The sequence below is a fragment of the Phaseolus vulgaris genome, chromosome 2, assembly GCF_000499845.2.
Source record: "Phaseolus vulgaris cultivar G19833 chromosome 2, P. vulgaris v2.0, whole genome shotgun sequence".
NCBI lineage: Eukaryota > Viridiplantae > Streptophyta > Magnoliopsida > Fabales > Fabaceae > Phaseolus > Phaseolus vulgaris.
Window position 1 is genome coordinate 33,552,337 of NC_023758.2, and position 23,973 is coordinate 33,576,309.

At 32.0% G+C, this 23,973-nt stretch overlaps 2 protein-coding genes across 2 annotated transcripts; one reads left to right on the top strand and one right to left on the bottom strand.

Moving 5' to 3' along the window:
- Positions 1-683: 683 nt before the first annotated feature.
- Positions 684-7,042, bottom strand: LOC137811582 (uncharacterized). Its single transcript, XM_068613374.1, has 6 exons — positions 6,811-7,042; positions 6,578-6,714; positions 5,186-5,538; positions 2,337-2,433; positions 1,968-2,249; positions 684-1,862 (listed from the first exon to the last, which is right to left on the bottom strand). The coding sequence occupies exons 1-6, from the start codon at positions 6,938-6,940 to the stop codon at positions 870-872; spliced, it is 1,992 nt and encodes a 663-aa protein (XP_068469475.1). The 5' UTR covers positions 6,941-7,042; the 3' UTR covers positions 684-869.
- Positions 7,043-12,464: 5,422 nt separating this feature from the next.
- On the top strand, positions 12,465-13,894 carry LOC137811583 (stemmadenine O-acetyltransferase-like). Its single transcript, XM_068613375.1, has one exon. The coding sequence runs from the start codon at positions 12,490-12,492 to the stop codon at positions 13,837-13,839; it is 1,350 nt and encodes a 449-aa protein (XP_068469476.1). The 5' UTR covers positions 12,465-12,489; the 3' UTR covers positions 13,840-13,894.
- The last annotated feature ends 10,079 nt before the right edge of the window (positions 13,895-23,973 follow it).

The window sequence follows — 23,973 nt, forward strand, 5'->3', positions numbered from 1 at the left end:
GAAAGAAGTTTCAACGAAACCCATGTCTTACTTTATTAGGACAAGTAAAAGAAAAAGAGAGAGAAATTTTCCTTGCATGATGGATATCTCATAAAGTTATATTAGGAGGAAAAACAAAAACGTCGTTGGCATTGCGTTAAAAAGTGGAGCGTGCTTTCTATAATTCCAGAGTATAAATTTGAAAATAATATATTTAAATATTGCTTCAACATTCTCCTAATAATTTCAATTACTAAATAAAAAATAATAAATGACTTTGATATTTGCAAAATATTTAAAAGGAATTTTGTTGTCCATAGAAGTCTTACCTTGACTTGAACAGAAACGTTGAGTAAAAATACAGGTGGTTGTCACAACTACAAAAAGATTTCTAAAATATTAAATCTGCTTACCTTTTCATAATGGTTTCCATGGTCTTAAAATAATAACTATTGACAATTTCTTTAAAAGCAGAGTAATCATATCCGTTACCCTGTTTAAAGTCATACTTAAAATTATTTTTAATTGGTTAACATTATTTACAAAGTTCATTAAATCAAATACGACATACTAATATTAATTTATTAATAAATTCTAAAAATATTTAAACGTCGGTCATTTACTTTAGATAAAAACATGTAACACTATATAGTTACTAGTAGAGGTTTTATTATATAATGCAATCGGGAAAGAGCACAGGAAAATCAAAGAAGTAAACAAACTTGCACACTGATGATTGCGTCTAACATGTACTCATTGGTTAAACCAAAACTTAGGGTTTTGAATTTGAACCCACATAATGGATTTTACTGTATGGACCCTCATCTCAGTCATTAAACAGCATGAACAAACTGTCAACTAAAAAAGTTCAAAAAAACCATGCGTCCTATTTAATTCCTGGATTTCTTTCTGGAGGACTTGGAAGAAGGCTTGGTTTGCTCGGAAACTGCAGTGTGCCCAGATCCTTTGGAAGTTCCCTGGTTTGATTTTGGATTTGAACTGTTGGATGAGGCACCAGCATCATGTTTGTCTCTAACTACAGCACCTTGAGATCCTCTGACTTGAGCAGCTCTTTTGTCCTTCCTCTTGGGCCTAAATGTTGATCTCTCCCGTTTGGGAAGCCACCTTTCTGGATCTGGGGGCGGACCTGGATTTGCAGGGTCAAACCCTTTAGGATACCTTGGCTTTCTTTTTCTCTTTTTCTTAGTTTTTGTCTTGTTCTTTCCTTCCTCGTATGTTTCAGATACACCAACACGAGGGGCCTCAACATGTTTCACTCCAGATGTACGCTCCAAGCTGTCCACATCAATTCCCTTTAAACCAGGTAGGGCCTTGAGTTGCTTTTCATAAAGCTCTGCCTTGTCAACATCCATGCGCGCAACTGTTGTTACTAGCCCAACTAGTGCTTCTACGCTTCCCTGGCTTTTGACGAGTTTCTCGTAGAGTTGAGCAGCCTCCTCCTCTTTGCCATGCCTGAGCTTGAATGACGCAGCTTCTTGCATTATAATATTAAGCTTATTGTCCTCAGTCATAGCATTAGACCACCATTTAGTTGCAGCATCAAGCACAGCAGCTGCACCATCAATGTCACCAGCTCGCTCTTTTAAAGACACAAGGGTGGCAACAGTAGCAGGCATATGCTGGATATCAGATATCTTAGCCAGAGAATCGGCTGCAATATGTGGATGGCCAGCAGCAGCTGCCACCTGAGCCCGGGCTAAGTGAACAACTTTGGACTTCTCAGGGAACTTACTAGCAAACTGCGCTAATATTTCCTCAGCCCTTCCAGCTTTGTTCTCTCTAACCAAGAGGGCAGCTTGCAGCAATAATGGTATCACACTTTCAGGGAACATGTCTGGTAATGCCGAAACAAGTTCTCGTGCCTACAGATTTTAATAGCAAGTAATAATAAAGAGTATGCTCCCTTGCCCATTCTAAAGAAAGAACAAATGACACAATTGATGATTCAAGACAGAAAAAAGGAAAACCTGCTCAATCTTATTAGCATGAAGAAGTAAAAGAATCCTATTTGCATATATTGCTTCCTTTTCTTTTGCTGAAAGTTTCACGTCCAGTCCTCGAGCCAGCCGAAAGCTTTGACTCTCTTTGTCTTTCAGTCGATCAAGTTTCCTTAAGCTATCAGAAACATCTTTTGGACCTTTCAGTGAAACAAGATTGTTCACTGCCACTGCAATTGATGATTCATCAGCCATATCTCGTTTAATTGTGTCTGTATAAGCTTCAATAGCATCTTGCTTACGCCCAAGAAGCTGTTCATCCATGATAGATTAATATTTTGGGCTCTTGAAAACATAATACTTGTTCGAAGGAGAGATATATTCAGATAAAAAATTTACCTGCTGGACATAGGCTAACTGTACAGCTATAGGAGACAATTCGAGTTCTATCTCATCATCAGCCAAGTTATCTTCCATCAGGACCTCTTGACCAATTCTGATCCAAAACATACGAATAAACATAAGAATATGGCACTGCTTGACTTAATAGGTTACCAAACACTAAGGAAGTAAAACAAACAATAACATCAAAGCAAATTTAAATTAAAACAATCAACTATGAAATTCATATTGGACCTAATTGATGGTACCTAATATAATAAGTCAGTGAATGTAACTTAATAGGTTATCAATGACCGAGTAAGGAAGTAAAACAAACAATAGCATCAAAGAAAGTTTAAATTAAAACAATCAACTAAGAAATTCATATTGTGCCCTATTGCCAGTGCCTAATATAATGAGTCGCAGTGATGGAAAACCAAAAACAGAAAATGAAAAAAGGAACAAAGGAACAAAGAACACAGAAAATATGCTAATACTGTATTGTTTCCAAAGGAAAATACAGGAAGCACAATTCCTATCTGCAGCACAAAGCTCCTACAGAGAGCTATTGTCTCCATCCATGACCAACTCCGAATAAAGGACAAGATGCCTCTCTCTCCTCACACTTCCCAATATAACAACTAACTGGCCCCACATTCGTGTGCGCATCAATTTCCCTTGCCAGCTCATCACTCCCTCATTCTCCTATCCTCCTTTCATACACTATCCAAATAATGGACCTATTTAGTAATATAATGAAAAATACTAGTCTTTGGGCCAAAAGGTTTATTTGTGCTGGTAACGTTACCTCTTTCTTGAGAATCAGTCTTGAAACAAGACTGAAATCTGGAAATTGAGTCTTGATGGAGAATTATTCTTCCCATGTAGCTTCTTCAATTGGTTTGCCCTGCCACTGCATTAATACCTGCTTTCTGGTGTCAACTGAGATTAATAGTCAAAGAAGCCACTCCAGTTGGAGCTATTTCCACATCAACCTCCAAAACCCATCCTGAGAGTAGATTGGCCTAAGAATGGAAATTTCCCACAGCCTTTTTAAGGAGGGATACATGGAACACCAGGTGTATGTGCAATGCTAGAGGTAATAAAAGGTTTGTAAGCCAACCTACCCTTTCAATGATACCAAACGGACCATAATACCCAGGAGCTAGCTTGAGGCAAATTTTAGATTTAAGTGTTTGTTGCTTATGACAACTTAGCATGAGAAATACCCATTCTTCGATATTGAAACTTTTCTCAACTCTTTAGAAACATAGAAGGTGCATTCATAAGTTCAAAAGGCATCACTAAGTATTCCTAATTCGCGAGTTCTAAAAGCAGTCTTTATGCATATCCTTAGCTTTCACTGGCTATGCTTCTAGCCTTCCCCGTGTACTTCATTTTGAAGAGTCTACCACAACTAACTTATGTTGACAGGGGAAGTGGAAAACACATACATCAAACAATATCTTACAAAAAAATAAAACAAATCATTAAGTATTCAAAGATTTTTCAGATTTCCCAAATTACCAATAATACTTAATAAGGATAAACTAAACATTAACAAAGACTCTAAACAGAATGCATGAACCATATCTCAAATCTCAACTTTGGTGAATGTCATAAAAATTTATAACAACTCCACCTCAATCCAGACCTAATGGAGAACCAATCTCCTTGAACTGGAAGAAGGAATCCTTATCAGTCAAAAATCACAAGAATAAATAAATACTGATGGTATCCACTCAAGTACTAGATATTCGAAACCTGAAATCAACCACAACCAGGACTCCATCTAATTTGATGTTTAAACATCTCTGCCAATTAACATGTGTAGGTTCACAGGTTATGTTCATCTGCACTGCAACTCCCTATCTATAACTGTTATTAATTGTGGAAAATGGCGGAAAGCCAATAATCCACTATATCACATAGTAGACAGTGTCACAGATGTATTATATGGCATATGTCACATAACTATTGAAATATATGATATACACCAATTACATATGCAAAAAAATAAGGTTTACGCAAAAAGTACATGAAAAAAAATATCAACTCAAAAGTTCAATTGGCAAGACTCGTCAAAGATGACAATAAGATGGGCATACAGCAACCACAACAATGATTGCAACCACAATTGCAAATGCAGTTGTAATCATGGATCCAAGAAATTATGCTATGAAATAGCGTTATAGTAGTGACACTATAGAGCTATTTAACAACACTGATATCTATCAATATTATCAACTTCCTATCCTTTACCTTTAATGTTTTTCACAATTCTCATCCGACAAGTACGTCCTTCACATTCCTCCTAAAGGATAAGCCTTTCTGCCAGTATGCAACGTTTTACTGAGCACTAAGTCCACTTTTAACAAGAACTAAAACTTTATCAACGTGTTACGTACCACACACCAAGCCAAATGGCTTGTAACCCCATTTTTTAACTATTGTTTCTCCAATTCATGTCCAAGTCAAAATAACCCAAGGTTCATGCATATTTTGACTTTAAATGAACCTCAATTTGTCCATGATTTTCCTGCGCTGGGTTCTTTACTCACACCTAACATTCCAATCACACTTGATTTCCAAAGATAACGGAAAGGACCTATAACTATTGGTAACTAAAGATAAAAAATGTAGGTTTGTATCAAAACTTTCAAGTACATAAAATTTCAAAACAAAGCTCTAGAAACAAGAGCCATAAATATAGTATCTGCAACTGATAAGTCAGACTTACTGCATAGACATCACAAGATAAAAAAAATGAAGATTGTTATACTATACTATAGCATTTATTTTCAACCATAGAAATGCAGGTAAATTTGTTCAATATCATAGTTTCCATAATCAAAATAGCATATCACCTTCGGCCTGATAACAAGAGTTGTTCTGCATCTGTGTACTTATTCCTTGCAATTAAAGAACAAGCAGTATTGAATGCCAATTCAAAGCTGCTTGTTGCTTTAACCCGAAGTGAATCCAGCATTCCTTGGACTTCAGATGACCTGCCAGCCATAACTAGGGCAGCAACAGAATTTATTTCCATGTTATCAACCTTGGAATTTTGGAGCTTCTGGTAGATATCAATGCAAGCATCCATTTTCCCAAGACGATACAATATCTGACACTCCAAAAGCATAGTTTCATCATTTCTCTCTTGTCTTTTCAAAGACTCCAAAGCTTCATCCAATTTGTTTTGTCTGTATAGGCAGTATGCCTATGAAACAACAAAGTAAAAAACAGCTATCAATGGTAGGCACTTGTGTGTTCCATTAGATCATGTATGAGACAATTGTACAATAAAATCTAACAAAGTTTTCGGTGAAATATCAACATTTATATGCTTCAGTGTGTGAATGATAAACCATTCAAACCAATGAATCTGTATGGTTTTCAGTTAAAGGCAGTGGAGTTTGCATACATACTGGTTTCATCAAATTTCCCCCCAGTTCGGCAATACCCTTATTTTCCTATACCTACTTAAATCTCCTTAATTGTTTGAAAAGCATTAAAACATATATGTCTATAAGGAAGGTAGTTGTAAATGTAAAATATGCAGGGTTAAGCACAATATTGAGAAACTTTGAGGGGTGTTAGTGTAATTTATTCTTGAAACAATTCATACAACCAAATCGATCAGTGGAATACAAATACATCAAACAAGATCATGGAAAAAATAATAACGCATAAGATATGATAATCAACCTGTTTTTCTTTACTATCAAGTTCACACATCTTTAATTCCTTCATCTAAGAATCTCAATAATAAACATTAGTTTGAAAAAAGGCAGTCAGAGTCCCACATGCAGCAGCAGAAAACTTCAAGTTTATAAACAATTCAAAATTAAAGGTTTGCCAATGCCTTAACAACAATGAGCATGTTGGAAATTGGAGGTTTGATGCCTACAGCTCTTTCCTTACTTCTTCCTCAGTTTCTATTTTACTGCCAATTACACCAGAGGATAATCTGCTATCATTCCATTTGTTCTTTCCATCCTAACCGTAAAACCCTTACTTTTCCACTAACCCCAGTTCTTATTAAGAAGCTTCTTGTCTTTCCCATCCAGCATCCAGCATTCAATGTTTTCAGCACTGCGACCAGCTTTTCTAATCCTAATCCAATCCCTACCCTCTAAATACACATACAAATTCGAGTTACACAAATCTCAATGCAATAAGCATATATCCTCAGATCCGGTTCTCAATTTCGACAATTAACCGATGACAAAGCAGAACGAAAGTGGAAATTGACGTGCCTTGAAGAAATGAAAATCATCGAGCTGCTTCCGTGAAGATTTAATGGCGGAAAGCGCATCCTCTACATGGTCATTTTTTATCAGCGCGACGACCTTGCATCGGAGCGCATCCTCATCGTCGGGTGCAATAGCGAGAACTGCGATGCAAATAAGATAGCGATGATAAAACAAAGGAACGTTAATGATATGAATGAATGGAGGGGTGTTTGAGAAGAGAAGTGAAATTGACGAACTCTGATCCGTGAGTTTGACGACATTATCGAATGCAGAAGCCTGGATGTGCCTGTTGAGGGTGGTGAAGAGATCTTCGAGGGCAGGGGGAGGGGTGGGTTGCGACGGCGCCGGTTTGGGCTTCGGAGCCATTAGGTTTCAGGCGAACCAAATCTCTGAATCGTGCCAACACCAATTGACTTGGGTTTTGTGCTGTTTGGTTCAGTGTCAAAGAAGACGGGTCGGGTTGATTTTTATTTTTTTTCTTTTCAAAAATATCCTTTCTTAAAGCAAGTGTTTCATTATAATAATAATTTACTTTTTCGATTTAAAAAATTAAAATACAAATTTATATAGATATAGATAGTAGTGAAATTTAATTATAAAAATTAAAAAATTTATTTTTTACATAAATTATAAAATAAAATATTGAATTTATATTAAAATTATAAAAAATATATACGCAAAATAATTATAAATATAATAGTTTAATAATTTTTATATATACATCAATTATCATTGTTATTTCTTTTATGTTAAAATAATCTTAAAATAATTAATAATTATTATTATTACTCATAATAACTATAGTTTACAACATATTTAATAACACGAAAAAATATAAATTGAATTTTAATAATAATTAATTATAACCTAAAATATTTTAAATACTTATATTCATTTTTCATTAACATAATTTTAAAATAATTATAAATTATTATCATTAATTGCACTTTATATATTTTAATATTACTCATAAATTATAAATATGTTATGATATTAAATATAATTTCTAATATTCTTAAACTTTATAGGTGCTTTTTAAATAGTTAAAAAAAATAAATTAAAAATAATTTTAATAGTATTTATAGAATATTATTATATTATTCATAAAAAATTACTAATCTTAAAAAATGTATTAATTAAATATATTTAATTTAAAAAATATATTTATATATTATTGTATTAATTTTATAAATATGAAAAAAAATATAAATTATGCTAAAAAAATTGGTTACTGAATGTTGTAAATAAATCAGATGGTTTAGGATGGGATTCTTTTTTTTTTCATTGGAATTCTTTGAAATAATGAAATTTAAATAGTTATAAAATTAATTATGTATATTTTATTCACATATTTACAATCTTATACTTCAGTGAAAACTTTTCACATCTTTTATGTAGATATTATTTTTTATATGTTAAGAAAAATATTCAACACTCTTATTTTCATTAAGTGGTAACGAAAATCACAAAGTATAAAACATGAATTATACATTTTTTTTTTAGAAAAATCATTTCAACAATAGATCATATAAGTAAGGATGACCAAGCGTGTTGGGTCCGTCAGCCCGTCATCATTTAGACAGGACAGGTTAACTTTTTGAACCCGTCAACCCACATTAGCCCGATCCGTCTAACTCGCTAATCCGGCAAGCCAAAGGTGGGACAGGACGAGCTAGCCCATCAGCCCGCCCTTCTTTGTTTTTTGCATTCTTAAAGAGCAATTTCATGCTTTTGGAATTAAAATTGGTGGTGGTAAATGTAATATATAGAACTTTATTTATATTAATTCTTTTATAAATCATTTGATTCATTGAAATATTGTTGATATTCACTTTATTTTGTTAAACAGTAAACCTTCTTTTATTTATATATTAAAGTTGGATTCAAGTTTATTGCTCTTCCTTGCCTTTTTATTGTCCAAAAAGCGATATCAATGACTATAACCATGTAATAGATCCAAAACAAACAAAATTGAAAAAGTGACGAGTTAGCCCCCACAGCCTGTCTACATACCCTTTAACAAGACGAGTTGCTAATTTTAGTCCATTTTGCCACCCCTACATATAAGATGCAAGTGTTTCATTTGTCAGACAATACAAATATCACACAAGTGTTTCATTGGATTTATTTGGAATAAAAAAAGTTAACTTATGACACACCTAAAACACAATTCAAAACAATTACACAACCACTATTCTTGAACCCTACAAGAACATGATACACCTTGTTGAAAAACACTATTCCAACACACACAACTCTTCAAGAAACCCTATCAAGAAGAGTCTTGTAATCACACTTTACAATGAATTGAAAGATGAAATGAATACACCTGGAAAGAGAATGCAGAAATATGACTTAGACCAGTTGAACAGATTGCACACATAGTGACAACACCTCCAACCAAGCAAGAACAAGCACAGTTTCTGGTTTTGAAAAATCTTACAAGAACACGTACTTATTCACTGAAACGATTCAATCTCTGTTGTAAAACTTGTTTTCTCAACTTGATTCAAGTCATAACCAACTCTCCCTTTTATAAGAAACATTTTATAACAGACTTTTAAAAAACCGTTAAAGCAATTATAAAAAGAACAAATTGAAAATAAAATGAATAGATTTATTTTCAAAAGCAATGAGAGTTTGTGAAAGGTTGTAGCTCTAGTTATATGAGACTTAGTCAAGCTTCTTGGTGCAAAAATAAAGATGTGAAAACCTTTTAAGAACTATGCACCAGATTCAAAAAGAATATATTTATTTGAGATAAAACAAATTCATTTTAAAAAAGATAACAGGGATTTTTGAACAGATGAAACACAGTCGTTTTGATAGCATGAAGACTGAGTCAAGATACTTGATGCACAAAACAAGGTTATTAATTTTTTTTAACAAGACATCAGTTTAATAACAAATCTATTCATTTAAGAAAGAACAGATTCATTTGTTGTGCAATAAAGAGTATTTTGGCAAAACTAGTGAAAACATTTTTAGAAAACATTGTGTTTGCTCTTATCACATGGTTAATGGGTAAAAGGTGGGACATGATGCAAAAAACTCACTTTAAACAACATCTAATCTAAACACAAGACAACCCCTAAATACAAAGCAAAATACACATTTGACTTCATCAAACACATTGTCTTGAAGGGAATAGCATCCATCTTCAATACGACCCACACAAAATAATTTGTTTTTTTAAAGATTAGTCTCTGTCTAACCTAGTTTAAACAATAACATCATTCTTTTTTATTCATAGCATGGGCCAAGTCCACACAAAACGATTTATTTTTTGTGTGGATTCTCCTTACACCTCTAACGCTTCTCCCATAACCTCCATAAAAAAGTGAGAAGTCATTTTTGTCCTTATTTTTTTTTAAACCCCTAATTCTCTTACTCGAAACCTCACCCTCCCTTAACCATTCTCTCTCAAAATCAATGCACCTCCTTGCCGACAACACCTCTATTTCTCCGGCAGAAGTGAATTCGAGAGAGCATTTTAGTGGAGTCAAGGGCTAGGGTTGAAGAGAGCATTAACATGAGAGTAGATAAGTTAAGTTTTTGTTTTTATAACCCCATTTTCGCACCACCATTTCTGGATCTTCTATAAAAAAAAATTGTTGTGTTGAAGATGGATTGTATAAACTAGAAATATAACATTGTTGAGGAACATACCGGTTTGCATAGTCTGGTATGCATTTTATATAAACAAAATGTATTGTACACCCCATTTTTTGAAACACAGGTTGGATTGGTCCATTCGGTATACAAAACCGGATTCGATATTGTTTACCAGATAACCCAATTCAGTATGTAAATTTACAACACATATCGAAATGGTCCATCTGGTATACAACACCAAATCCGATTTTGTATACCGAATGAACCAATCCAGTATGTGTTTCAAAAATTGAGGTGTACTTGCATCTATAATCTAGTATATAACAATAAAATAAAAATAAAAGAAGGAACGAAAACCATTAACTCAACTTCACCTCCGACAACCACCTTAACCACCAAAAACCACCCACAAACACCACTAAATCAGAACTTTCAAAAAACAACTCCCCATTTAAACAAAATCTTAAGATGTGACATTTTAAAATATATGAAAATATAGGAAGAAGTCATTAAAGTGTAGAAAAAATTTGCCATTTATTTATTAAAATGTCTACTTAACCCGTTCAAAACAATAAAATTATTTAATATATTTTAACGTAAATCAAGTTCATACGATTATATTTTTATTTATTCTGATTTAAGTTCTACCAAACTTTCTTTTATATATTTCTTTTCTCTTATGAACTTGATCCATCTAAAGATTTTTTTTTTAAATTAATAACATCCATTAAACTTATTTTATTATTTTAAAATTATATTTTTCCTTTAATTTGTGTCCGTTTAACGGACGCTACTAGTGTCTCCGTGCTTTGTACTTGACAAACACTAAATAACGTAACTCTTTTAACATGAATTTTTTAAGTCGATACTACAAGGACACAATGATATAATAGAGTTCGTTTTTTTTTAAGTGTATTTGCTTTTTTTGCTGTTTCTAATACTTATTTTTTGATATTAAATATTTGTATCTTAAAACTTTAACTCAAAAAATATTATAAAATATTAATTTTGTTTGAATATTTAAAATAATAATCAAAATGTAATGAGAAAAATATTAATTATTAAATAATTTTTTAGAATTTAATTTTATATGTGTATATTTTTTTTATTTAGACCTATAAAATTGAAATTATTTTAAAAAAATTATATTTTAAAGTTAATTTTTATTTGAGTTTATATTTTAAAGAACTAGTTTAAATAATTTTTTTAAAATTAAAAAATGAAAAATATTTACAGATATAAAGAAATAGACAGATATATTTTTATACTTTGACAGATAGCAAACTAGGAGGAATCCCTAAATGGAGTGTTCAGAGTTTTGGATGGATTCACTTGTTTTGGTATCTCCCTTCTTATCTTGCCACATTTAAGTAAGGTGAATTACACAATTTGCCCAAATACAATTGAATCAGTAAAGACACAACAAAGATGCTTTCTTCCGCATTTCTAGTGCAACTAGTATTCTTCTTTTGTTTTTTTTATTTACACTGTCTTTACTTGCCTTCACAAAACAACAAAACAATTACTTCAAAAGTTATAAAACATTAATATTTTAATTTTTTTTTATTTTTTATGTAAAATTTAAATATCTTATTATATTGTTAAAACAGGTTCTCAAGTGTGTTTTTGACAAAAGTTGAGTAATTTTAACCCTCTATTATCAATATTGAATTGTTTTTTAAAATTAAAAAGTCCTATGAATATGATATGATTTTATTATAGATAATTTCTGTCAATGTGATACAACTTTAATTTAAAGTAATTATGATACAATTTTAATTTAAAATTACAGAATCGTGATACATTCGTAAGACTTTCTAATTTTTTAAAAAACATTCGGTTTCGTAAAAACACTCTCAAGTGGGTTGTAATTAACTTGTAATCATCTTAATAGTGGTATAATTTTTTATTATTACATGTACATAACAATGCAAGAAATAGAAGGCCGACTCGTTTTAAAATATTAACAAGGCAGCATTGACTATAACAAATAAACTAGTATATTATTTATATACTTTTGTGGTTTGATTGTGATAAAATATTATATTTAATATTATCTTTAACCTTTTATTATTAGTTGTGCTTGTCTTTGTTTTCTAAATAACGGGTATGGAACACTTGAGTAGAAAATAATTTTATAAAAAAATTGCAAAAGAAAATAGAAAATATTTTAGAGGAATTAAAATTAAAAAATATCACCATATGATTGGGGATTAATAGGAGTAGTTGATAATGATATTGAAATAAGTAAAAAAAAAGAGTATAATTAGGTGATGAAATTGTATCTCTATTAATAGGTGATGAATAAGAGAGTGAGAAGTGAAAGCAATGAAAAAATGGAGTTAGTATCGAGAGAAACCATCAAACCCTCCATAGCCACTCCTCCCCACCTCAAAATCTACCCACTCTGCTTCATCGACAACATCGTTTTCCGCAACTACATCCCAATACTTTTGTTTTACTCTGCAAACCACCATTCCAAGAACCACCATGAATCCAAAATATCAACCCTCAAGAAATCCTTATCCCAAGTTTTGTCCCGATACTACCCCTTCGCAGGGATGCTGAGAGACCAACTTTCCATCGAATGCAACGACCAAGGAGTGTCCTTTCTCGTCACCAGCTTCGCATGCAATCTTTCATCGATCCTCCACAACCCCAACCACGCATCGTTCCACCGTCTGTTCCCAGATCAACTACAGTGGAAGCCCATGGAACCAACTTCAACCATTGTAGCCATTCAGATAAACTGTTTTGCATGCGGAGGAATCGTAATAAGCGTCTGCATGTGTCACAAAGTTGCCGACGCCGCCACACTTTGCAACTTCATCAATGACTGGGCCATGTTCAGCCGCCAAAACCAAGACCAACAAGAAGAACAAGAAAAGTTGCTATCATCATTACCCTTCCCAGTTCCCGGGGCTTCATTTTTGCCGCAAGAAAACTTGCCTGTTTTTCCGGAAACAGCGTTCGTGAAAAACGACACCGTTTGCAGAAGGTTCGTCTTCGAGGGTGCTAAGATTGACTCGCTGAAAGCCATGGTGTCCTCCCGCGACGTGCACAACCCCACACGCGTGGAAGTTGTGAGCGCGTTGATCTACAACCGCGCGGTTTCATCGCTAGGGTTGACTTTCAAAACGATGCCGTTCCGCACCGCCGTGAACCTCCGCAACAGAACGGTTCCTCCACTTCCTGAAAAAAGCTTGGGGAACCTGGTTTGGTTCCTCTTCGTGTCGAACCTGGGGGAAGAGACGGAGCTGCAGGAGTTGGTGGTGAAAATGAAACAGGGGTTGAGGGAGTTCCGTGACACGTTTGGGAAGAAGTTTGGAGGGAAGAACAAGGACTCGCGGTTCATCACGGAGTGTCTGGAGCAGGCTACTAGGGTTCCGGAGGGTGGAGGATGCGTTGAGAGTTTGGTGTGTTGCGCGAGTTGGTGCAGGTTTCCGATGTACGAAGCGGATTTTGGGTGGGGGAAACCGGTGTGGTTCAGCACTAGCGAGTGTCCTGTGAAGAATAGCGTTGTTTTGATGGATACAAGAGATGGTGAAGGGATCGAAGCGCTTGTGAACATGGAGGAGCATGACATGGCCAAGTTCGAGCGTGATTTCCACCTTCTTCAATATGCTTCTCTTAATCCATTAGTTCAATAACTAAGGAACCCAAATAAATTCACATGGGTTAAGAATAAAGAGATTGGTTTTAAAATGGGATGAATTTTTATGGAGGAAGTATAGTAATAGATATAAAACTTAATTATAAATCTAATTATATCTATTCCATCAACTAATTATTTCACGTAATAATTAATTATGTCATATGATAATTAATATATTATTTTTTTAATAACTAATTAAGTCATATAATGACTAATATGATAATTAAAATATTCATTAATACTCTCCCTCAAGTGCAAACCAATAACTCTCAACTTATTGCATACAAATTCAAATTGCTCTATGTCCAGCGCTTTTGTAAAAATGTCTACCAACTGCATCTCTATAGAAACATAACATGGATGAATCTCACCTGCGTTTTTTCCTAATTATGTGACAATCAATCTCAATGTGTTTTATACGTTCGTGAAAAACTGGATTAACAACAATATGTAAAGTTCCTTGATTATCACAAAATAACGAAGCTGGTTTCTGCAATTCAACCTTCAAATCTTGAAGTATATATCTCAACCAAGCCAATTCCAGACAAGTATTTGCCATTGCTCTGTATTCTGCTTCTGCCAACGAACATGATACATTCGTTTGTTTCTTCGATTTCCAAGAGATAAGTGATGATCCGAGAAAAACACAGTAACTAGAAACAGAACGCCTTATATGTTAAAATTAGAGGCTTAAACAAGAGGAGGTGAATTGTTTTTGAAAGATTTTCACAAGTTTTGAAGGTAGAGTGAAAGACTATGAAGAATTAATCAATTAGAAATCAGTTCAACCAATTAGAAAACTATTTTTAGTTTGATTCCAGAAAATCAACCAGTTGTTTTTGTGAAACAATCGGTTGTTTATACCAGTAGACCGCAAGAAAATAACAATTTAGTCATCGAATTCAGCGACCAAATAGACTACAAGCAAAACTCAAATTACATACAAATTATTACATACGGATACAAATCCGTATGTAAAGTGGACATTACATACAGATATTTACATACAGATAAAATGTCGTATGTAAATAAACATTACAAGCAAAAAGTCGTTACATACAGATAAAATCCATATGTAATTTTGGCGCCAAGAAGCGGGAAACATTACATACGGACCCAATCCATATGTAAGTTATTTATAATTTTAATTAAAAACAAAACTGTTACATACGAATTTTTTGAGTATGTAACTAATTTTAAAATTAAATAAAAATAATAAAAATTATTACATACAAATATTTTCATGTATAAGTTATTAATTTTTGTTTTAAATTATTACATACGGATTGGTTCTCTATGTAACTTATTCATTTTTTTTTTATAAATTTTGCATGTAACATATTTAAAAATGATAAAAATCGTAATATATTAAAAAAATAATTTATAAACTTATATTATTTTGTGAAATATATTATTTTCTTTTAAAAATTAAAATTGTGAAAAATGTAACATGCAAATTTATTAACAAGCACTGCATAACTTAATTTAATATATCATTTTATATATTACATAATCAATTCGATCAATATATTAAAATCATTGCAATATATATTTAATAATTATAATTAATATATTATTTATTTCTCAATCTAATTTTATTTTAAGTACTCTTTTATTATTATGTTTCAATAAAATAAAGTTTACAAGGTAACTAAATCAGAAATATATTTAAAAAATATACATCTTACATTAATTAGTTATTACAAACAAGATATTACAATAAATTTAGTTTATAAAAATATGAATATATAATTAAATTAAAATAATTATTTACTTTTAATATGATAAATATTATTTGTTTACATATGATATTTATTTACTTCTAAAATAATTATTTTGTGAAATATATTATTTTCTTTTAAAAATTAAAATTGTGAAAAATGTAACATGTGAATTTATTAACAAGCACTGCATAACTTAATTTAATATATCATTTTATATATTACATAATCAATTCGATCAATTTATTAAAATCATTGCAATATATATTTAATAATTATAATTAATATATTATTTATTTCTCAATCTAATTTTATTTTAAGTACTCTTTTATTATTATGTTTCAATAAAATAAAGTTTACAAGTGACTAAACCAGAAATATACTTAAAAAATATACATATTATATTAATTAGTTATTACAAACAAGATATTACAATAAATTTAGTTTATAAAAATATGAATATATAATTAAATTAAAATAATTAGTTACTTCTAATATGATAAATATTATTTATTTACATATGATATTTATTTACTTTTAAAATAATTATTTACTTTTAATATGATATCATATATCAACAAATAAGGAAAATAAATATTATAAAAATATAATTAAAAATTAAATAAAAAAGAAAATGTTACATACATTTGAAAAAGTGAAATTGAAGAACAGCACTTCAACTTGTGGTGAAGTGAACCCTAAATCACAAAAGAACCCGACAACACCACCACCAAGGCCACCTTCGAGTTGCTAGCAACCACCACCGCAACAACCATCTCCACCGTGCAATCGGTACCATCGCAGCAACTGCAGCAACCGCCAGCGCCGTAGCAACCGCCACCACAGTTGTCCTGGTTCAGAGAAGAAGCACGAACGCAGTTACCGCCACCATCACCATCACGCGACGTTCTGCATCCAATAGTCACCAGTACGTGACCTTCTCCGGTCAGTCGCCACCACCGCTGCAGTCATTCAGGTTGATGGTTTGTTTTTTGTTATTAAGCTGAAAATGTGTTGTGCTTTGATTATGTCTGCTTTTGTGTTTCACCACTGGCTATGAAATGTTTTTGCTTACTTTTTTTTGAGGTGGAATTGGTTATGTGCCTATTTGGTCAAAGAATGGAAGAAAGGAGATTTACAGTATTGAATATTAAAGAGGTGGTATTGGTTATGTGCCTATGTAATTACATACGGATTTATCCCTATGTAATTACATACGGATTTACCCGTATGTAATTACATACGAATTTTACATACAGATTTATCCGTATGTAATTACATACAGATATTACATACGGATTTTACATACGGATCCAAAATCCGTATAAAAGAATTACCTACGACAGTTTTACATACGAATTTTTGTCCGTATGTAATCCGTATGTAACTATGTTTTACATACGGATTTTGTGTGTTACATACGAATTTTGGTTGTATGTAATTTGAGTTTTTCTTGTAGTGATATAAGTGGTCGCAATTTGCGACCAAAATAGTCATCGAATACCCTTAGTGATTGTTTAGAGATCGAAACAAAATTGGTCGCTGTAATTAAAAAAAAATATTTAGCCACCAAATTCAACGACCGAAAATAAGTGGTCGCAATTTGCGACCAAAATAGTCATCGAATACCCTTAGTTGTTGTTTAGAGACCGAAACAGAATTTGTCGCTGTAATTAAAAAAAATATTTAGCCACCAAAATCAAATATGTCGCTATAGGGGTATCCATTTAGCCACCGAATTAGCTACCAAATGTTTTTTTTTAATTAATTATTTTAATCCGTTAGCGAAAATGTTGGTCGCTATCACCTTCCATTTCAGCCATCGATTTAGCCAGGGATTTTTTTTATAAAAGTTTAGTCGTTATTTTGGTTTCTGAATTTTGGTGGCCAAATTTTCTGCGACCGATTTAGCCACCAAAATTTTGGTTTCTAAATTTTGGTGATCAAATTTTCTTCGACTGATTTAGCCACCAAAATTTCGGTTGTAAATTTGCGACGACTTTATAATTTGGCCGCTAAAGGTTTTGCGACTAGGATTTTTGCTTCCATCTTTAATTGGTGACTGTTTTGGTTGTAGATATGTTTAGCGACCAATTATAATGCTTTTAGCAACCAAATTTGGTGGTTGCTAAAATTGATTTTTTTGTAGTGTCAGTTTATAAAATCAAAGCAAAAACAGTTTAAAGAATGTAAGGATAGAGAGATTCACACAAAAATTTTATACTGATTCTGATGGCATTCTCAAGGAGCTCTTCTTGGATGTTTGTGAATATGGTGCGGAAGCTAATGGTGAAAGTGGGCAAGGTCCTCCTAGGAGTTGTGGTGACCTTGAAGGTGCATGAAGTGTATGGAAAGAGGGAGGTTCGGCCAACCCCCTTGGTATATGGTGAAGAGAAGATTAGGTCATAAAAACTAGGCAAAGGCAATGTATGGCACTAAATGGGTAGCATAACATTACTCTCATTAATCTTCCAAATACATGAGCCAAGCACCTCAATTTATAGTGTTTAGAGGGCTGGAAATTCAAAAAAAAGTGGAGGGAAATTCAAATGAGAAGCATTTGAATTTGGAGCCAATTCCTAGTCACAAGGAAAGTGTGACTTGGTTTCTTTTTTTGGCACCTCCTAAATCTACACCTACACCTTTTTTTATGTCACATGGAAGGTGTGGCTTAGCTTTTTACATTTGCACCTCTTATATTTATATCTACACCTCCCTTTATGTTCTACTAAAAATACTCAAAAGTAATTACAAAAGAAAGACATCCAATGATGCTTAGTTGGCCCATATCTTCTATTTGTTGGGCTTGAGCTGAAGCTTGAACTTGTATTTGGGCTTGGGCTTGGGCTTTTTCTATCATGGGCTTGGGCCTCTTCCATCATCCACTCCCTCTTGAAAAGGATTTGTCCTCAAATCCAATGCTTCTTCTTCATCATCATTATGTGGATGTATGTGGCTGGATGGTTTCCATCAGATTCACTCTTAACCAAGAGTTACATCCAGTCCTCAACTAACTGCTGAGAATTCACTAAGTAATCAAACTTTGATTACAAACAACACACCAAGAGTGATGATCTTGAACCCCTCAAGAACACACTTCATTTTTTGGCAAAACACACAGTTTCCGGAACAACCTTTGAAACTACACAACACCAAGTCATACAAAACTACAATGATTAAGGAAGAAGGGAATAGAATACACATGGGTAAAATCAAAGATTACAGTTCAGAATTACAAGACAATCCTATTCCACATTTTGAGATGATCCAAAAGCTCTTTGCAATCTTGGAAATTGATTTTGATTGATCTCTCTTTCTTAGTTAATGACATGAGCATAAAACAACGTTTTTATACTCTAATCAGATGGTCAAAACATTTAATTCAAGAATCAAAAGCAGTTTGAATCATTTAAAACATATTGGTACAACTTAACAGAATTTTGTTAAGGTTTTTAGAAAAACAACCAGTTGAATTTTCGAAAAAACCGGTTGAATTGGTTTGACAGCAAAGTCAAAAAAAGTCAAGCTTTTCAAATCCTTTTAAAAAACCATTGGGTGTAAAACAACCAGTTGAATCGACACTTCAACATGTTGAATTTTCACATTCTTTAGAAAACAAATATTTTTTCAAAAGGATTAAGATTCAATTAACCTTGGATTGTCATAAAGAGTGGATTAACAAATTCAAATACTTATAGACACACACACAACCAGCAACAAGGTCTTCAAACATTTCTTTTGGATTTGGATACTTCAAAACACCTTGTTCAACAATCTCTCCCTATTTGATGAAGACAAATCCTTGGTTTGCTTGTGTTGTAGTGTTTGAATTTGATAGATCCTGCAAAATAGAATTTGTGCATATACAAAGCATACATAGCAACAAGATAACACAGGTTTAAAAAGCACACAAGAACCAGTTTTCTGCATAAGCATTTAAGCATAAAAACCAGTAAAAAAAGTGTGTAAAATTAGTGATGAATTAAGGTTCAGATCAGAGTTATATTAGAGTTATAGCAGCATAATACAACACAGAGAAACCACACAATTCTCCTCCTATTTGTCTTAACAAATAGAATAGTTAAAGGAATAAAAACAAAATTAATAAAAATTGTTCAACAAGCTTAAGTAGAATAAAAATTAAAACATGAAATCCTTAAATCCTCCTTGCTATATTGGAGCTTAAAAAGCTAGTTCTGGACAACCTCAATTTGTTCATCTAGATTCTGGAACCTAGCCACACAAAACTCATGATGATTCATTTGATCATATGCCAAGCTATCCATGCGATTAACCATCATCCATAATTCCAATGCTTGGACCAACACCATAAGCTTCACCAAGAACATAATTGCCTTGATCTCCCTGTCCAGTTTGGTTTTCATCAGCTCCATCATCTTCAACATTAGCAACAGTTTGATCATCTTCATCGGCTTTAGCTTGGTTTCCACTAAAAGAACCCCCTTATTCTCCATTTTTGCTTACCCATTTGCCTCCAACTTTAATGAATCTCATCTTGCTAAGTGATCCATTATTGACTTCATGTGATAGCTTCACCACCTCAGATAACTCTTCTTCAAGATCAATTTCAAAGTAATGCAAAAACTTTGAAATAAGAATAGCATAGGGATAATGGTAGTCACTTAACCTCATTGATTTTTGCATGTGTTCTTTGAAGATGTGAATCCAATTGACTTTGATTTTCTTCATGATGCAGTATATAAGAACAATATCCTCTTTAGTAAGGACCGAATGATTGCTTCCTCTTAGAGTCAACATTCAAGACACTATGAAAGCAATGATTCTTTCATTCGGCTTCAAGCCTCTCATAGAAAAACCCTTAACTTTAGATTGAGGATTTTTTAGGCAACTTCTATAATACTGCATTTTGTTAAATTCTTCCACTACACCAATGTTTCCTTTGTTAATTCTCAACCCAACATACTTCAACCTTGTTACAGCAGAACACACATCTAGAGTAATCTCCATATCAATACCTTTCACATGTGAGCACAAATTCTCACCATCAATGTGAAGATTTGTGTAGAAAACCTTCACAAGATCAGAGTATATGTTTCCTGACATTTCCATAAACATTTTCGGCTTCTGTTCCTTCAAAACATTCCTCACATCATTGAGGTTCTGCCCTTTCAGCCAGTTGAATGTGATCAACTTCAGATTGTTGATGGCTTTCCTACTTGATTCATGTAGGAACTTCTCAATCTTCTCATCATCCCCTGAAAACTAGTTCTCTAGGTGCCCACCCCTTTTTATAATACGTGTTTCCATTCTTTTTTATGAGGGAGGTGTCGAGCCGAGTAGGCCCGGGTCCATGTCGAGTCAAGTCGGCCCGGGACCATGTCTAGCCGAGTCGGTTCTTGCTGATGTCGAGCCAAGTCGGTCCTGGCCGATGTCTGGTTGAGTCGGTCCAGATCGATGTCAAGCCGAGTTGGACCGGGTCAATGTTGAGCCGAGTTGGTCCAGGCCCATGTAGAGTCGAGTCTGTTTGGGTCCATGTAGAGCCGAGTGGGTTTGGGCCCATGTCGAGTCAAGTCGGGTCAGGCCCAGGTCGACTCGATTCAGCCCAGGTCTAAGTTTAGCTGAGTCTGTCCGGGTCCAGGTCTAGCCGAGTGGGCCTATGTATAGATCTAGCCAATTCAGTCCAGGTCTAGGTCAGATCGTTTTAGGCCCAAGTCGAGTCAGGTTAACCCTTGTCCAAATTTAAATGAATTTAATCTAATTTATAAAATAGATTTAATCAAAATTCAATCCATTTTAAATAAATTTAAAAAAATCTAAATAAATTTGATGTAGTTAATGAATTTGAATTAGATTTAAATTGGATTTTAAAGAATCCATTCCATAATCACCCTACCAGTATATAATATATAACTAACTTTATCTATAATACCTGATATTTGGTAAAATACTTCTTTAGCCAAATATAGCTTGGTTTGTTGTAACTAAAGTACTCATTGATTATTGATTATTTACTTATGGACTAGTTATAATAATATTTTGATTTGGTTCGCAATTTGGTTTGATTACAGTAATTTTTTACCAAATTTAGATTCAAAGCTACTATAATAATATAATAATTACTGCATGTGTTTGTGATTATGTGGATCAATGATCTGATAATTTGTTTTATATTGACGGTTATTTGGCAAACATACCAAATTTTCCAAGTTGTGAATTGTCAAAAGTTTAAATATTATATACACAAAGGCTTGCAATATGATGTGATTGTGAATTAAAAAGAAACAAATCTAGAAGTTAGAAAATGATTAAGGAGTTTTAACAAGAAGAATGAAAAAAAATTAGAAATAAATTTACATGAAAAATTACAAGATTCAAAATTAGAAATAAATTTAAACGAAAAATTACAAGATTGAAGAAGAAATTAAGAAACAAAATCATTTGTAAGATTCTAAAATATTTTTAGAAGATTTCATAATATTTTAGAATCTCCTACAATAACAAAGGATAGAGGAACAAAGGTTGGAAAGACATATTTGAATTTATAATTTTTTTCACATGCCACTTTCAAACACATAATGATTGTTGTAACTTTGTTCTTATTTTACTTTCAAGTGCATGTAATGGTTGTAACTTCCTTCATATGTAATTTAAAGTGCATATGAAGATTGTAACTAATTCACATGACTAGGTACATGGTTAAGGAACTTAAGTTAGATGTAATCATAGAATTAGTATTCACATTAGATATAATAATTATCTTAGTATAATAATTAAGCTTGAGTTCACACTAATGAAATAATTAGTTTTGTGTTCACACTTATGATTCTTTAGTCTTGTGTTCACATTACTTTATACACATTCTTTGATGCTTTTGGAACAAATTCTAAATCTTATAAATAAAGACTTCTTCTTTTATAATACACTTAAATATTGAATACAAATAATTTTGTGAGAAAATAGAGTGTTTTAAGAGTGTTAATGTGACAATTTTTGTCTTACAATAATGTTATAATAAGTTTTGAAAAGTTCTAGTATAATTTAATCACCCCTTTCTTATAATAATTTTGTGAGAATACTTAGTGTATAATTTAATCACCCCTTTCTTATAATAATTTTGTGAGAATACTTAGTGTTTTTGAAAGTGTTACAACTATGTGACAATTTTTATTTTACAATAATGTTGCAATAATTTTTTAAAAGTTCTAGTACAATTTAATCACTCATTATTATGTATTCTACATGTTCTCACAATTTTTTTTTTTAATTTGAATATGGTTAATAATATTATTATTGTAAACAACAACTGGATAAAATATTTTATTATAATTTAGTATATTTATCTTTTTAAATATAATTAATATAAGTTTTGTAGAGTAAATAGTTTATATACAACTTTGATTATTGACAATTGTAATTTTGATTTTTTAAAATTTAATTTTTTGTTTTCTATGTAAAATTATTTTGAACATGTTAATATATTTTCTAGATGGACTTTAGTTTTTGTAATTTGATAATTAGTCAATTTTATCCTAATGTGAAGCTTTTTAAATCTAATATCTAAAAGAGAATTATAAAAATATCTTTAAAATTTGGTTTAATTTGGTTTTGAAGTTAATTTCGATTAGGCACATTATCTCTCTACATCTACATGGTATTTGATGCTAGTTGTGACATCACAACATTTTCAATTAGTCATTAAACTTAATAATTTATTATCAATTTCATTTTTTAAATTACTTTCCATTTTTAATTAAGTTGATGCTACTTGTGACATCACAACATTTCAATCACTCATTAAACTTAATAATTTATTATCAATTTCATTCTTGAAACTACTTTTCATTTGTAATTAAGACCGCATGGTATATAAATTTAGTAAAGATATTACCAATTTCACACATATTTTGTTATTTATATTTACTTTCACATCTCATCCATCTTTATACGAAATTCACCATTTAAATTTTAAATTTTATAAAATTAAACGTAAGCTTTAAGATATACTTTTAAATATCATAATAGCTTAAAGATAGGTTATAAAAAATTTATAATGTCACTAACTTAATTTAAATAAAAAAATTGTTTGAAATTTCGGCCTATAAGCCTATGAATCGGTTCAACTTAGGTTACTATTTCCTTTTCTTTGGCCCAATCTATTTTATTTTATTCGTTATTCGCCTCGTGGTACTAAACAAAACTATCTTCACATCTCTAAAAAAAAATAAAAAAAATTTATACTGTTATTTTTCTCTCACTTCCACTTTACAATTCTATTTAATAATAAAATATTATCTTTAAATAATATAAATAAAAATAAATACAATTTTGAAATAAAATAATAATATATCTATGAAAGTAGAAAAAAATTATGGAAGCCCTTTTATCTTTCAAAATGGATCTCAATAATAGTAAATTCATGTATGTTT